Source organism: Artemia sp. Qi Xiang Cuo, chromosome 5 (assembly GCF_049724085.1).
Source record: "Artemia sp. Qi Xiang Cuo chromosome 5, ASM4972408v1, whole genome shotgun sequence".
Taxonomy (NCBI): domain Eukaryota; kingdom Metazoa; phylum Arthropoda; class Branchiopoda; order Anostraca; family Artemiidae; genus Artemia; species Artemia sp. Qi Xiang Cuo.
This window is the reverse complement of record NC_142798.1, coordinates 15,189,017-15,206,054: the sequence shown is the minus strand read 5'-3', so window position 1 is coordinate 15,206,054 and position 17,038 is coordinate 15,189,017. Positions and strand designations below refer to the sequence as shown.

At 35.8% G+C, this 17,038-nt stretch overlaps 1 protein-coding gene across 3 annotated transcripts in view; it reads left to right on the top strand.

Moving 5' to 3' along the window:
* Positions 1-17,038, top strand: part of Acat1 (Acetyl-CoA acetyltransferase 1) — a 116,340-nt gene that overhangs the window by 85,088 nt on the left and 14,214 nt on the right. Inside the window, exons 5-7 of one of the 3 annotated variants that reach the window (XM_089089358.1) lie at positions 1,530-1,718; positions 10,946-11,103; positions 13,467-13,691. In XM_089089358.1, the coding sequence (XP_088945484.1) occupies positions 1,530-1,718; positions 10,946-11,103; positions 13,467-13,587 (468 nt within the window). In that variant the 3' untranslated portion in view covers positions 13,588-13,691. Of the gene's footprint in view, positions 1-1,529; positions 1,719-10,945; positions 11,104-13,466; positions 13,692-17,038 lie in introns of those variants that run through there. The other 2 variants (XM_089089360.1, XM_089089359.1) reach the window with 2 other exon arrangements.

Below are 17,038 nucleotides of genomic sequence, written 5' to 3'. Positions count from 1 at the left end.
GTTTGTCTATTCCGTGCCACTAATGTTTATTTCAGTTTCGATTTCATCACTCTTGTAACTTAATTTTGACTTATTTAGCGGGCTAGAAGTCTTTGCGGAATTAGTACCGTGTGTTCATTCTGTATTTAATTAATGACGAATAAATCTTGTCATATTGTTTAGTTGATTTCTGCTCGTTATAAGCATCCACTTCGCTCTTAAATTTGACTTACAATTACAACACACATGAAGGTATGAGAGGGTGGGCAGTCCCACTTTTATCTGTTGTGCTTTTCGCTAGTTTTAGGGTTGACTTTGTTATTCCCTCTAATTTCTGTTCGTTTTAAGCTTGATTTCTTCGCTCGTTTTAAGCTCCTTTACCGCTCATACTTTTGACTATCGATTAAACTTCGTCATCGCTATAAAAAAAAGGTAAATCTCTCTTTTTACTTTTATTTTATTAAACATTTCGAGTTTCTGGAAAAATTCATGGAGTTATGGACTGAAAACGCCGTTTGTAAATTTTATTAGTTTTCTCCTGAGAGACATCTTCTGATATTTCCTCCTCCGCCCCCCCCCTCCCATGAAAAATCAGCTGTTTGAATTAGGATTCAAAGCTTTCGTGTCTTTTTATTGTAAAAATAGTGCGAGATAGCTCTTTAAAGCTAAAATTTTCAGAGTAAAGTTCTAAACCCTGGTTTTATTGGGTGTTTTACAGCAAAACGCGAAGTGAGTCAGCCGAGTGAAAAACCATTTTTTGTCTTTTTTATGCTATTTGAAAAAAAGGGGTACTTATATGATATAGCCCCGACCACTCAAGTTGTTCATCCATAGACACATTGTAGAACCGTTTTTTTTTTTTTTAGTTTCTTTCAGCTTAGCATGAGAAAGAAAAAGAGAAGTGACAGAATAGATGGGAAATATATAATTTGGAATATATATTTTCACATTAAGGGGGGGTAAAGTGTTTGGACTGTATAAAGTTAGAAAACAATTCTTACTTCATAATATGATAATAATTGTACCTAACACAATAGGTATGCAGACCCGCTATACTTTACCCCCACCCCCTAATATGCAAATATATAGCCCAAATTTGTTTCTAAAGTATTATATTTTTATCATAGTTAGGTATATTTCATTAGGATTGAGCGTCAGAGAAACGGATTTTACTTATATGAAGGATATTAGGTCGGGGTACCAAAATAACGGGGTATCATACAAGTACAAAAAAAGCTATTTTTCTTGACTTTATTAGTTGATTAGCTGTCCATTGTGCCTATAAAACGTCAAATAAAAGCGTGTCTTAATTGTAAGCCTTCTGTAGTATTTACACCAGGAAAGAACCTTGGGATGGAAGCCACCCAGATAAAGGGTCATTTCTGCTTCACTTAGTCTAAGGTGCAATCTTAAATTTTAACATGGTTTAAAAATTAGACCATGTTAAAGTTGTTGTTATCCGTATCGTATACAATTCCGGTTCCGGTTCACTCACCATCAAAAAAAGAAGAAGAAAAATGTATTGAAATTTGTTGTTTTTTTTTGCTTAGAAGGAAAATGGGACTGTCACTGCCGGCAATGCGTCAACCTTAAATGACGGAGCAGCAGCTGTTGTGTTGTCATCTGCTGGAGCTGCTGAGAGACTAGGGGTCGAGCCATTGGCTAGGATCATTGGATTTTGCGATGCAGCCACCTTCCCTATTGACTTCCCGTTGGCTCCTATCTACAGCACAGAAAAAGTACGTTTCAAATTCCTTTTCAAAAATAAATTGAAAATTTCCTAAGGGAGGGAAATACCTTATCCCGTCCTTTGTGACTATTCCCTCTTTATTAGTCCTTTTTCCTTCTAGTTAATTGTTGTACTAAGTATAGATAACTCCTCTTCGTTTATGCCTCTCTTCTTTATTCTATTTTTAGGTTTTTTTTTATTACGTTGAAGCTATTCCTCATATTTTGGTTTCTTTATCTTTTATTTATCTTATTAAAAGAGCAATGATTATATTGGTGTATATATGTGAAATTAATTTAAAAAACCTGTTCCACAAAACAAGTTTTTCAAAGAAAAGTAAGGAGCTCTATTAAGCCAAGATTGAGCAGAAATAAAGTCAAATAATCCTCCAAGCGTAAAACTACCACAAATCACTATCAATAAATAAATGGAACTCAAAACGAGCAAAAATTAACATGAGCAGGGCTAATAGGCCTTCTCAAGACCAGAACATAATTTGCACTTTACTAAAAAAAATGACTACAAATGAAAAAAAAAGAAAAATTTTAAACAAGAAAAACAGATTTCAATTTATATACTGTGAGGAGGCGAGTTGAATCATTATTGACATTCAGTGCATGGAAGTGTTTATTTAATATATTTCAATTTATATACTGTGAGGAGGCGAGTTGAATCATTATTGACATTCAGTGCATGGAAGTGTTTATTTTATATATTTCAATTTATATACTGTGAGGAGGCGAGTTGAATCATTATTGACATTCAGTGCATGGAAGTGTTTATTTAGTATATTTCAATTTATATACCGTGAGGAGGCGAGTTGAATCATTATTGACAGTCAGTGCATGTAAGTGTTTATTTAATATATTTCAATTTATATACTGTGAGGAGGCGAGTTGAATCATTATTGACATTCAGTGCATGGAAGTGTTTATTTAATATATTTGAATTTATATACTGTGAGGAGGCGAGTTGAATCATTATTGACATTCAGTGCATGGAAGTGTTTATTTAATATATTTCAATTTATATACTGTGAGGAGGCGAGTTGAATCATTATTGACATTCAGTGCATGGAAGTGTTTATTTAATATATTTCAATTTATATACTGTGAGGAGGCGAGTTGAATCATTATTGACATTCAGTGCATGGAAGTGTTTATTTAATATATTTCAATTTATATACTGTGAGGAGGCGAGTTGAATCATTATTCACATTCAGTGCATGGAAGTGTTTATTTAATATATTTCAATTTATATACTGTGAGGAGGCGAGTTGAATCATTATTGACATTCAGTGCATGGAAGTGTTTATTTAATATGTGAGTTTTGTTTCTTATTTATTTATATTTTTTCTTTTGTTTTTTTTCTTTCTCTTTATGTGTTTAGTATGTTTTATTTTGATGTAAGTTAAGTTTTTTTAAAAAGAAAATTTTTTTTTTGTTTCATTTTATATTTTTTTTTCCGTTGTGAAAGGCTCCCGGGCGTGGGGCCGAAATATTCGGAGTATTTGTGTATAATTAATTGTTTTGTATTTCACTGCTTTATAGAAATTTAAAACCCGTTTTTCTTGTTTAAAATTTTTCTTTTTTTTTAAATGGAAAAGCAGTGTGGTCTAAGAAATTATTGACTACAAATGACCGTGGATTGTCAGATTAATTGACATGTACTAATATTTATTCCTTAAAGTTTTGACAATTTTTTATTTATGAAAGTAATAAAGGTGGAAACACTTAAAACGTATTTTGTTTTCAGTAAAGCGCAAATTATTTTCTGGTCTGGAGAAGGCATGGGGGTTATCAGCCGTACTCACGTTAATTTTTGCTTGTTAAAGTTTCATTTATTTATTGATACTGATTTGTGGTAGTTTTACGCTTGGAAGATTATTCGACTTTATTTCTGCTCATTCTTGACGTTGGGTAATGAAAATATTGATCACGGGAGCAGCTTCACTTACCTCGGTAGTATTATTAGTAAAGATGATAGGAGCAGTGAAGATGTTAAAAGTAGAATAGCCAAGGCTCAGTTGTTTTTTCACAGTTAAAAAAAGTTTGGAAGAATAGGAATATAAGTCTCAAACCAAGATTAGAATATTAGAAGCTACAGTGATGACAGTAGTCAGATATGGCTCTGAAGCATGGGCGCACCGGAAAGCGGATGAAGGTTTGCTAGATGTTTTCCAGAGAAATTGCTTAAGGATTATTCTGGGTACCTGGCTGACTAACTGTATTTCAAACAATAGGCTTTACGAAAAGTGTGGTTCAATACCGCTCTCTAGGGCTATAACGAAATAAAGGTTGAGGTGGCTGCGGCACGTTGTTCGGATGAAGGATGACATATTGTCGAAGATTGTTCTTTTCACCCAACCGTCTAGGGCTAAACGGAAAGCAGATCGTCCTCGTCTGGGGTGGGAGGACGTCCTAAAGAAAGATTTAAAGGAAATGGGAACTTCGTGGGAGGGTATAAAAAGGGAAACTTTGAATAGATTGGGATGGAGGAGGAGCGTGCGTAGCTGTGTTGACCTCAGGTGGCTTGGTGTTGCGGTGATATGTTAGTAGTAGTAGTAGTAGTATTCTTGCCTAAATGAAGCTCTTTACTTTTCTTTGAAAAACATGTTTTGCGGAACAAGTTTTTTTAATTAATTTCTATTCGTTTTTTATTGACATATTCTTTTTCATGGAAAAAATAATATTTTATATCTTTTCATTTTGTTTCTGTAAGAATCCAAAGTATGGGTTGCTATTTGTATTTTGAATTCAAAACGAAGGGAAATTTTAGTTGCACCCTTTTGACAATCCATATACACATAACGTGTTTTTTATTTAGTTCAACACTCCCCTCAACATTCTCTGATAGGCTCACCTGAATACCCTTCGTCTTCTTGGAAAGTAAAGTTCGAACATACATTCCTTTCTCAATAATATATACATTGTGTAAACAATGGACGAATTGCCTAGCTTACATCCGTTGTCCTGAGGACTGTGGGGGGGGGGGGGTGATATCCCCGTAGACATGAGGGGAATAATAGGCTTGCAGGGGGGGGGGCTGATTGCCCTCCATTCAATTTTGACTCCTAAGAAGTTCACTAAAATTTCGGACTTCCAATCAAATGAGCTCCATCTGATCCAAAGTTTATTCAACTACCCGTTCCATAAAATCTTATACGCCCAGGACATAAGCTACCATCCTTGCCAATGGGCTCTGGGGATTTTGTCCATCCTATAGACATTGTTACATGTTTTTAGGACTATTGGTAATGAAATGGCTATGTCACAATATCAGTTGAATGCGTTTCGCGAAAAAAGGATGTCAGGGAGGGGGCTAATTGCTCTCCATCATGTTTGCTTCTTAAAAGGGAACTAGAACTATACATTTCAAATCAAATGAGCCTCTTCTAAAGCTCATACGACCATCCCTTCCATAAAAACCTTATATGCTCCTGGGGCATTACTTACGACCCTTACCGCTAAATTCTGGGGGATTCTGTCCACCCCAAAGGTCTTATTATATGATCTTTGGACTCTTGTTGGATGAATGGCCATCTCAAAATTTTATTTAATGCATTTATGAAAAATACGACGTAGGGGGTGGGGCGGCTGCCCCCGATCACTTTGGCTCTTAAAAAGGGAATTAGAACATCGGATTTCTAATCCAATGAGCCCCCCTCCGGAGTTTATACGTCCACCCTCTCAATAAAAACCTTATATGCCCTAGGGGTTGTTGCCCTCCAATCACTTTTGACTAATAAAAAAAGGCCCTTTCAATTTCCAATCGAGCCCTTTTTGAAGTTCCTATGACAACAAATTGCTATCTCAAAATTTCTATCAAGTGCACTTCGGGAAAATAAGAGGGGGGGGGGGGGTATCCGCCCTTTGATCACTTTGAATTTTAAAAAGGGTACTTGGAATTTTGATTAACAATCCAATGAGCCGCTTTCGAAGTTTAAACAATCACCCTTTCTATATAAACCTGAACAAAATGACTTTCTCGAAATTCTGATTGAATGTGTTAGGGGAAATGGTGGGTGCGGGAGGGGGATTAGTTTCCCTCTAATCACTTTTGACCATTAAAAAGGGCACTAGCTCTTTCAATTTTCAATCGAATGAGCCATTTTTGAAGTTTCTACGACAACTTCAAAACGAAGTGCCCTGGTCTAAAAAACCAAAAGAAAAAAAATAATACTTTGTGCCCACTTCGCTCTTTACATAGGTAGCTCTATTGCGCTGCCTATGATATACGTCTATAATTATATTGTTTCTCGAAAGGGCACTAATTTTGTTCTTCTGAAAATTGGTATATTAACATTTTTTGGTGTGAAAAAACGACTTTCGAAAAATTCGGTAAGAGCCTTAATTTTGGACGAAGAAAAATTCAAGTGAATGTCTTCATATTCGTATCTTATCATTCTTTTTCCTTTATTATTGTTTACAAGGCTGATTTTTGCAATGTATACTGCGTATGTCTCTTATCTGAAGGTTGCGTGTTTATTCTTATAGTAGTTGAATTCCATGGGATTTTTTTTTTTTCATAGTCGAATTTTTCCAATATTTTTCATCAAATGCTGGGAATAGCTAAAATAAATTTTGCTGAAGATGAATGTGTGCCTAATATTTTAAAGAGCACCTAATAATTTCATTTGATTGATGCATAATCAAATAAATCAACACACTGGTTGATGCAAAAAAGGCCTTAACTTTAACTAACTTCTTCTTTCCAGGATAAGCCTAACAATGAAGTGCTCATTTAAATGTTATAAATTAGCCAAATCTTAGCCACAGAAAATAGGAAAAGCGTGGAATACAGTGGTCGTCAGATATAAGAAATTAATATTGAACCTTTGCATAAAGATCCAGACAATGCATTATTTCTTATGTTAATCCCAGAGGGAGTACTTGCCTCAGGCGCAGAAATTTTAGGGGAGTTGAATTTCAAATAAACAATCTAACGGTTATAATCATTTTGCAATTTTTGACATCCCAAACATCCCTACATCCCAAAGTTTTCATTGGGATGTTTTTTCCATAGTCAAATATTCCCAATATTTTTCATCAAATGCTGGGAATAGCTAAAACAAATTTTACTGAAGATGATTTTGTCTGCTTAATATTTTAAGAGTACCTAATAATTGTATTCGATATTTGATAGTGTTGAATAATTCGTCGGTATAAATATGCAAAAAAGGCGTGCCGAATACATTAAACGAATCTAAAGTTCTTAAACCAAAATTGTCTTATTTTATCATCGAGCGAAGCTTGGTCTCCTGGTACTTCATTTAATACCTGGTTAATATTTGTTTTAAGCAGAAATTCAAATAAAGAATTCGTCATTGCAGGGTGTCGCGTACTGCTGATAAAACCCTCTTATTCATACAAGTTTTTTGTGCCCTTTTTGAGTTTCTTTGCAATAAATAATTAAAATACTACCCTGTGCATAAGCATTCCGAAATTCCTGTATTACGTGTTTGTCGCTATACCCTCAAGAAGAGTGCAATTCTGCATTTTTTATGGTATATAATTAAGTTACCATAATTGCGCACGTAATCCTGTGAAAAAAGGGAAAAAAATACGTTTTGTCTTTTTTTTATCAGGGCATCCAAACGAGCAAAGGCGGCCGTCACGGCTAAAGGTCGTATCTAGCATTTTCACACTTAAAAAATAATTGCCAAAAACTATTTTCTAAGAAAAAGTGCTAAAAATGAATTTGTAGGTATTTGCTAAGCTGTTCTCAAAAAGTTGATCAAGAGGGCATTGTAGATGAGGAGGATCAGTATAATTGCACATGCATTGCGCTGCTGTTCCACCCTTTGAGAACAGCTTAGAAAACAGTGATAGGAATCAGCAGGGCATGGCAGATCAGGAGGATCTAAGTTTAGTTGAACATAGATTACGCTCCCGTTCCACCCTTTGGGAACAGCATAGAAAACAGTGTTAGGAATTAGCAGGGCATTGTAGATCAGGAGGATCTAAGTATAGTTGAATATAGATTGCGTTGATGTTTCACCCTTTGAGAACAGCTTAGAAAACAGTGATAGGAATCAGCAGGGCATCGCAGATCAGGAGGATCTAAGTTTAGTTGAACATAGATTACGCTCCCGTTCCACCCTTTGGGAACAGCATAGAAAACAGTGTTAGGAATTAGCAGGGCATTGTAGATCAGGAGGATCTAAGTATAGTTGAATATAGATTGCGTTGCTGTTCCACCTTTTGAGAACAGCTTATAAAACACTGATAGGAATCAGCAAGGCATCGCAGATCAGGAGGATCTAAGTTTAGTTGAACATAGATTACGCTCCCGTTCCACCCTTTGGTAACAGCATAGAAAACAGTGTTAGGAATTAGCAGGGCATTGTAGATCAGGAGGATCTAAGTATAGTTGAATATAGATTGCGTTGCTGTTCCACCTTTTGAGAACAGCTTAGAAAACAGTGATAGGAATCAGCAGGGCATCGCAGATCAGGAGGATCTATGTTTAGTTGAACATAGATTACGCTCCCGTTCCACCCTTTGGGAACAGCATAGAAAACAGTGTTAGGAATTAGCAGGGCATTGTAGATCAGGAGGATCTAAGTATAGTTGAATATAGATTGCGTTGCTGTTCCACCCTTTGAGAACAGCTTAGAAAACAGTGATAGGAATCAGCAGGGCATCGCAGATCAGGAGGATCTAAGTTTAGTTGAACATAGATTATGCTCCCGTTCCACCCTTTGGGAACAGCATAGAAAACAGTGTTAGGAATTAGCAGGGCATTGTAGATCAGGAGGATCTAAGTATAGTTGAATATAGATTGCGTTGCTGTTTCACCTTTTGAGAACAGCTTAGAAAACAGTGATAGGAATCAGCAGGGCATGGCAGATCAGGAGGATCTAAGTTTAGTTGAACATAGATTATGCTCCCGTTCCACCCTTTGGGAACAGCATATAAAACAGTGTTAGGAATCAGCAGGGCATTGTAGATCAGGAGGGTCTAAGTATAGTTGAATATAGATTGCGTTGCTGTTCCACCTTTTGAGAACAGCTTAGAAAACAGTGATAGGGATCAGCAGGGCATCGCAGATCAGGAGGATCTAAGTTTAGTTGAACATAGATTACGCTCCTGTTCCACCCTTTAGGAACAGCATAGAAAACAGTGTTAGGAATTAGCAGGGCATTGTAGATCAGGAGGATATAAGTATAGTTGAATATAGATTTCGCTGCTGTTCCACCCTTTGAAAACAGCTTAGAAAACAGTGTTAGAAATCATTATAGGTTAGGAGGATCTAAGTGTTATTAACATACATGGCACAGCTGTTCCACTCTTTGATAACTGCTTAGAAAACAGTGTTAGGAATCAGCAGGGCATTGTAGATCAGGAGGATTTAAGTGTAGTTGAACATAGATTGTGCTTCTGTTCAGCCCTTTGAGAACAACTTAGAAAACGGTGTTAGGAATCAGTGGGGTTTGTAGACCAGGAGGATCTAAGTATACAACGAGAACGTTTTATAGATAGTATTTAAAGATAATTTAGAGCATTAATATACTTATTATTTTAATTTTTGTGTAATTTTATTAGTATTTTAGCCTTTGAAATGCACAATAGTCGAACAAAAGATGTGGCACAGCGGAGGATAAATGTGCCTGATCAATGATCCATTCATACGTTGCCTTCAAAATGCCAAACAGTAGATGACTAAAAAATTATAATAGATTGAAAAGGGACTAAATGCTTATTAATTTGTTATTTAGTGATACAACTTTTACTTAGACTATTATTTTTTTTTTTTTTTTTTTTTTTTTTTTTTTTGTCTTCAAATTGCAAAGCAGTTGATAACTTAAAATTTGTAATAGATAAAAAAAAAAAAAAAATAGACGAAACAAACCAGGGAATTTATTATTTAGTGAAACAATTTTTAATTAGATTGTTATTTTTTTCAAATTGAAATGGATGCAAAATTCAAAGGACGGAAATTTTTGTAGGTATAAAATAAAGGGCAAAGAATAGGGCATTAGACTTTACAGTCCCTAACAGTGGTGCTCATCTCTTTCATGGCCCTTCAGCCAGGAAGTGCAATAGGGGACTGGGGGCCAGCCATCCTGTGCTTCCGCGCACCCTTCCTATTTACCTTCCCCATATCTCTCCAGGTATCCATTTAGAGCTGGGTCAACTCTGGCTGAGCTTACAGAGTCACGCTACTGATCCCCGTTCCAAGCCTCATGTAAATATACATATACTAATATATAACATATCAGCGATTTTACCGTTTCCTTTGGATTTTGATCAAGTGTAATATTCACAAAAAAGGTGCGACAGAGTGGGAGATAAGTGACGGTTTTCGGGGTCGTTGCAAGGTTGTCAGTATCTAGATTTGGTATTCTTATGCTTTATTGAGAGTACATTGCACACAAATAGGCGGTGACTAATATTTATTTTTTGTGGCTAAAACGAAAGGGCAAATATCTCCTTTTATAATTATACAAAAAGAGCGAAAATAAAAGTTTTGAGTTGAACTAACTAGGTTTCGTTTGGGATAGAGGTATTGAAGCAAAGCCATGTCCAGGGGGATATTGGGTTTGACCCTCCCCTCAAATTTTTGTTCGAATTTTAAAAACGTAACAATAATGCATGTAAAAAAATTGATGTGTTAAAAAAATGTAAAGTTTACTTCTTTAAGTGATTACATTTATTTCGTCAGGTTGCTAAAAACCGTCAGCTCCTGATATGGTAATTCTTAGCTTTTTCCTAGGCTATTTTCTAGAATTTTTATCCAACGCTATTTTTGTGGGGTTTCAGGCTGTTTCTCGATATTTCCTTAACTTTTTTTGGCTAAATACTTTTACTATTAAGTTTAATGGCAATTTTTTTTTTTTTTTTTTTTTTTTTTTTTTTTTTTTTTTACGTGTTCTTAAATTTTCGTCTACTATAGGATAGAGTTCGTTCTTTATTAGATTGTGGTTGATTATGATTGTCTGTTGAATTTCCTGCTAAAGAAATCAACAGACGGGTTTTATGAATAATTTCCCTTAAGAAATTCCAAGTGGAGGTATATGTGGAGGTATATGTGGAGGTTACAATAAACTGTCGTAGACGAAGGATGGAGGGATTTTAACTTAGAATAGTAAATTTAGGGTTGTTACTTAGTTTATCTTTTTTTTAGTTTAAAAGAATGAAAAAGTGTCAAAAGATTCAAGAGGACCAAAGTTTATATGTATACAAAATATAATAAAATACAGTGTAATACTTATGATTGTGCTATGTCTTTTAGCTTTTGAAAAAGTATAATATCCGCAAAGAAGATGTGGCCCAATGGGAGATAAATGAAGCTTTTAGTGTCGTAGTCCTGGCCAATATTAAGGCAATGGATATTGATCCGTCTACTGTTAATCCAAATGGTGGTGCAGTCAGTCTTGGACATCCAATTGGGTAAGTCTAAACTTCGTTTTGCTCCTCCTCTATCCCAATCTATTCAAAGCCTCCCTCTTTGCCCTTGGATATTCTATAGATATTAGGTTAGTTGTGGTAGGTATCTGAGGGTTCATCATTATTTCTTACGAGGAAGTCCCATTATTGCTAAAGCTTGTACAATAAAGAAAGAAAAAGTGTAAGTATACCTACAAACAGGAATGAAAGGATTTCATTACCCAGAAGGGGAGGGGGTCAAAAGGATCGACGTAGGTACAAAACAGCCAACATTTTCTCAAGGTTATCAGTGAAATTTTCCAGAAGATCAAAAGCAAACAATAACACAGCTTAGGCTCAATTAAATTTTTTTTTTAACTTATGCTGAAAGGGGATCCATTATACCAATCCTTTAGAGATAAAACTTCTACCACTTCCTCTTTGAAGATTTTAAGGCTGGTAGTTCGTGAACAATTGAGAACAGGTTTTGGATGACGCTACGTGGAGTTGGTGCGGAAAAAAAGTTCCATTAATATGAGGAGGTTCAAGATGCAGCCACTCTAGCTTCAAATAAACTTAAGATTGTAAGGTTTATGTGGGTACCAGCCCAAATGGGTTCTTTTTTACTAAAGAAGATTTTAAGCAGTGTACTAACTCCTAGAATATCCACCATCTCTAAAAAATTTCCTGTTAGTTCATGACGAAACAAGATAACACATGGATACCGGCTCACAAGCGCAATATTATTGATTTTGCTCCCACTGACCAAATTAAACCCTGTTTAAGTGATGAACTTGACTGTCATGTAGTGATGTAATGGAGTGATGAGCTTGAGCTTGACTATTATGTCAAGCTAATAATGTCAATTATGACTATTAGATATCATTATTATTTTCTGTTTGATATTTTCTGCTGGACGTTCACCGGCAGATACCAGAAAAAGCCGAAATTATATCGTTTTTAATATCGATATTTAGGTTTCGATTATCGATATCGATATTTGGTGCGATATATTGATATTGTTGTCATTAGATATTAGATATGTCAATTATGTCAATATTAAGACTATTATGTATAACTGTCGATAATAGTAAAAAGCCCGTTGAGAACCATATGTCAAACAAAAAAGGACCCATTTAGAGCTGCAGTTCAAAGAAGTCCAAAAATTCAAACATCTAGATCAACTGATGATGTAGTTTTACCACCAGCTGTTAAAGCTGATGACATAACCTCTTTTAATAAAGAAATAATTTGCGACACTACCATTACTAAAAAGGCAGTATTGGTGAGAGAAAGTTTGAATGCGGACGATTCCGCGTGCACAAATTTTTTTAGCACACTTTCATTTGACCAATTCTGCTTTTATGTTTCGATTCAGAATATTATGTCAAAGTCATTGATTTACTCTTCACTTTATATATTCGTACGATAGTATCTTTAGAATGACAATTAATGCAAAAAATTATATAAAATTTGTGATAAATAATTTCGTTCCAAGTTAATCTCATCAAGTCCGAAATGAAATGAACTTAAACGTATTCACCATATTGAAAAATATTAATAAACAGTAAAAAAAAATCCTGCACCTATTGTCCGCTAAACGACTGATAAATTTAAAGCCAGTGAAATATCTAGTTTCAGAATTTTATCTAACACTAAATTTTAGACGCTAAACACTTTAATTTTAAACCAACAGACTTGGTTTCTGAGCAGGGTTTCCACCACAGTCAGTTCCTAAAGGGCTATAATTGCCCAAATTTGCGTTCTACACAGCGATTTTCGGTGTCACAGTCGAAAATTTTTTGTTACATATATTGAAATAGTGTTAAAATAGCACTAATATAAAACTTTAGTACTTCTGGTGGCATAAGAAAAGCGTTACACATGATGAAATGATGCGAAAATAGCACTTTCGTGCTACAAGTGGCAACCCTGCTTCTGAGTCTCTCATATAAACATAAGTGCAAGTTCTTTTTCCTAATATGTCAGGTGGTAGAATTATTGGGTACTTAGTCCACTCCTTACAACCTGGACAAATTATCATTGCTGGAATGTGTGACATTTTTGTCCCTTTGTTGTGTCGTGTTTTGAACGAAACCAAAATTTTCATTCTATTTTTCTTTTTGTGTCTGGGTCCCGTCAGCCCCTGAACTTAAGGACATAATTTTCAAATCAATCGGTGAATCGAAAAAAAGTTTTTGGGCCCCCATTTGGGGGGAGGGGGCGTGCGCCGAAATGATTTGCTCGCACATTATTTCTTTTGGCAAAAGGACTTATGGTGTTAACTTCCAAACTTACGTGGAACAATACATTCTTGGCCTGTTTTCGTATGAGCATAGGTTCAAGTCTCATATAAGTATAAACGTGATTTGTTTTTATTTTTCTAGTATGTCGGGTGCACGAATTGTTGGGCACTTAGTCCACTCCCTACAACCTGGACAAATTGGAATCGCTGGAATCTGTAATGGTGGAGGTGGAGCATCTTCAATTGCCATTCAAAAGCTTTAAATTTCAATCTGAACCTTCGCGAAACCAGTGATTAATTCTTTGATTAAAATACAGGAGTGGAATTTCTATAAGCTTTGTTGTGTAAAGTTAATAAATTAGTTTATATTTCATTTAGTCTTCGGTTGTATTGTAAGGAAAGCGCCAACGTCTTGCAGAAATTTCAGGCAATTTAGTTATGCCAAGATCATAGCATAAATATTATACAGTATGGGAAATTCCTATGCTTTCGATGAGATATTTTTGGAACACATCAGGCGTACATCTTTCGTCATGACTCCGTCTTCGTGCGTGCGCAATGACAAATCTTTTGCACACTGCGATGGGAATATAGGAGACCAGTTGAAGCTATTGTTGTGACGTTTTTGGAAACTTCCCAAACCGCGTGCTGTAATGTGTTCCATTTCTGCACTAAATTTTCCATATTGTATAATATTTATGCTGTGGTCTAGATACAGTTTTTTACAATCAGATGTGGCTCTGTAAATAGACTTTCGAGTATTGTAAGAGTTCCTACTACTACTCTCTGCAGCACCAAGTCGCTTGAGGTCAATGCAGCTACACATGCTCCTCCTCCATCTTAATCTACAACCTGTAAATTCAACAGTTATAATTGCTCGCAAAGAAAACAAAACGGTCCTAGAGAAACAAAACAACACTAATGGCTGTCCTAAAATTCTAGCTATTTCCCCTACCTATATTAGAACTGATTAAGTTTAAATAAATATCTACGGTGCAAGTGCCGCGAGGCTACCAATTCGCTGTTTCGTCTCTTGTGCATTTACGTGGACGTAAGTAGGATCAACCATTAGGAGGTATAGTGGTATAGGGGGGTATGGAAGATTTATCTAAATAAAAAGAGAATCCAGTTCCTACAAGTGTTGTGCTCAAATTATCTTTAAGGAGGGGCGATCCTCCGATCAATCTAAGGAAAGATCCTCCTTCCCCTATTTACTGGTATGTTCACATATACTTGTATTCAGTTGTTGTTTCCTTTTATCGAGGCGAGTTTTAAAAAATCATTTCAAGTGAAGCAACATGCTTGGTCGGTTTGTTTGGATGCTAAGGGACACAAATTTGACAATAATCATTCTTATATATTTTTTTTTTTTTTTATGATAGAGAGGGGTGTCTAAGCAGGGGAAACCTATGAGGTAAACCTTTTTGGGGGATAGCCGTGAGAAATTTACCATCAAAAACAGTTGTTTATCTGTTGGTTATCGCCGGGTTCCAAGTCACTGGAAAGTGCTAAATTTAAATTGTAGTAGTTATTGCTAAAAATTTATGGAAATTGATTCTCTCTTTTAAATCCTAGATGGGACTAGTCTATTTCAGATTCGTTCTTCAAGCTCTTCAAGTTCGTCTTTGCCAGAGCATGAAATTCGAACTGGAAGTTGGGAAACCTCATAGATTTCAGAAAGAGGAATGAATCATAAAAGTCGAAGTTAGTTTATATAAAACGCCTACAACAACGAAAACATGAAATTAGCATTTCCCCCTGTGGGCTCCATGGCCCTAAAACAGGAAAAAAGGAAAGAGAAGAATGTAAAAAATTAAACAACAAAAAAGACTGAAGCCAATTTTCACCATTAATCAACTCTAATCAGAAGATACGGGGCTTCACAGACCCTGACAAAAAAAATCAAGAGAAGAAAGGAAAGTGGAAACTCAGTAAATTTGACTGAAAAGTAGGCATCCCATATGGTTGTACAATAAGAAATATATAATTGGATCATGATGAGCTAAAGAAGCTGTAGGATAGATCCGGGAATGTGTGCACTGGCTTACGTAAGATCCCCAGATTCCTGCAATCTTATCTTCTGTTTCATTAATGCGGAATTAAAATTGTCAAGTAGTTGAATCAGTTTAGCATTTCTTCATGTGTGTAGAAATTGGCCTCATTTGTTTTCTTAATTCTCTAGTCACATACCCGATGAGAAAAGGTTATAGACACAATTTTTGTTGTCGAAAAACAAAACGCATTTTGTGCATACCTATCGGGCGATTTCGAGCGCAAATTATTAAACTTTGTTTTAGTCCCTCTACCTCACGAGATGGTATGTTCTACACTCGTGGTTTGTGCAGTATGGTCACAAAAAACAACGCATTTTGTGCATAACTATTGGCCAATTTCGATCGCAAATTATTAAACTTCGTTTTAGTCCCTCTACCTCACGAGATTGGTATGTTCAACACTCGTGGCTCGTACAGTATGGTGACAAAAAAAAAACAACGCATTTTGTGCATAACTATTGGGCAATTTCGATCGCAAATTATTAAACTTCGTTTTAGTCCCTCTACCTCATGAGATTGGTATGTTTCATACTCGTGGTTCGTACAGTATGGTCACAAAAAAAAACAACGCATTTTGTGCATAACTATTGGGCAATTTCGATCGCAAATTATTAAACTTCGTTTTAGTCCCTCTACCTCACGAGATTGGTATGTTCAACACTCGTGGTTCGTACAGTATGGTCACAAATAAAAACAACGCATTTTGTGCATAACTATTGGCCAATTTCGATTCCAAATTATTGAACTTCGTTTTAGTCCCTCTACCTCACGAGATTGGTATGTTCAACACTCGTGGTTCGTACAGTATGGTCACAAAAAAACAACGTATTTTGTGCATAACTATTGGGCCATTTCGATCGCAATTATTAAGCTTCGTTTTAGTCCCTCTACCTCACGAGAGTGGTATGTTCAACACTCGTGGTTCGTACAGTATGGTCACAAAAAAAAACGCATTTTGTGCATAACTATTAGGCCAGTAAAAGTACGGTTTGACCGGGCAAAATTGCAACAAAAGGTTTTTTTACGCCAAAATGTTCAGAAAAAATCGCTGAACAACATATCCAAAATCCGCTAAAATCGCCCTCCAGGAAAACCTTCTGGGGCTGCATAAAAGGGGGTGGAAGGGGGCGAAAAATTAGGTATTTACATTTTTGACAGTTAGGAAGCTTTTTTTACACTAAAATGTTCGGAAAAAATCGTTGAACAACATCAAGGAGGTGAAAAATTAGGTATTTACATTTTTGACATTTAGGAAGCTTTTTTTACACTAAAATGTTCAGAACAAAATGGCTGAACAACATATCCAAAATCCGCTAAAATCGCCCGCCGGGAAAACTTTCTGGGGCTGCATAAAAGGGGGTGGAAGGGGGCGAAAAATTAGGTATTTACATTTTTGACAGTTAGGAAGCTTTTTTTACACTAAAATGTTCGGAAAAAATCGCTGAACAACATTTCCAAAATCCGCTAAAATCGCCCGCCGGGAAAACTCTGGGGCTGCTTAAAGGGGGTGGAAGGGGGCGAAAAAATAGCTTTTTAATTTTTTTAATTTGGGAAGCTTTGTTTACACTAAAATGTTCAGAAAAAAATTGCAGAACAACATATCCAAAATCCGCTAAAATTGCCCCCGGGAAAACCTTCTGGGGCTGCTTATAGGGGGTGA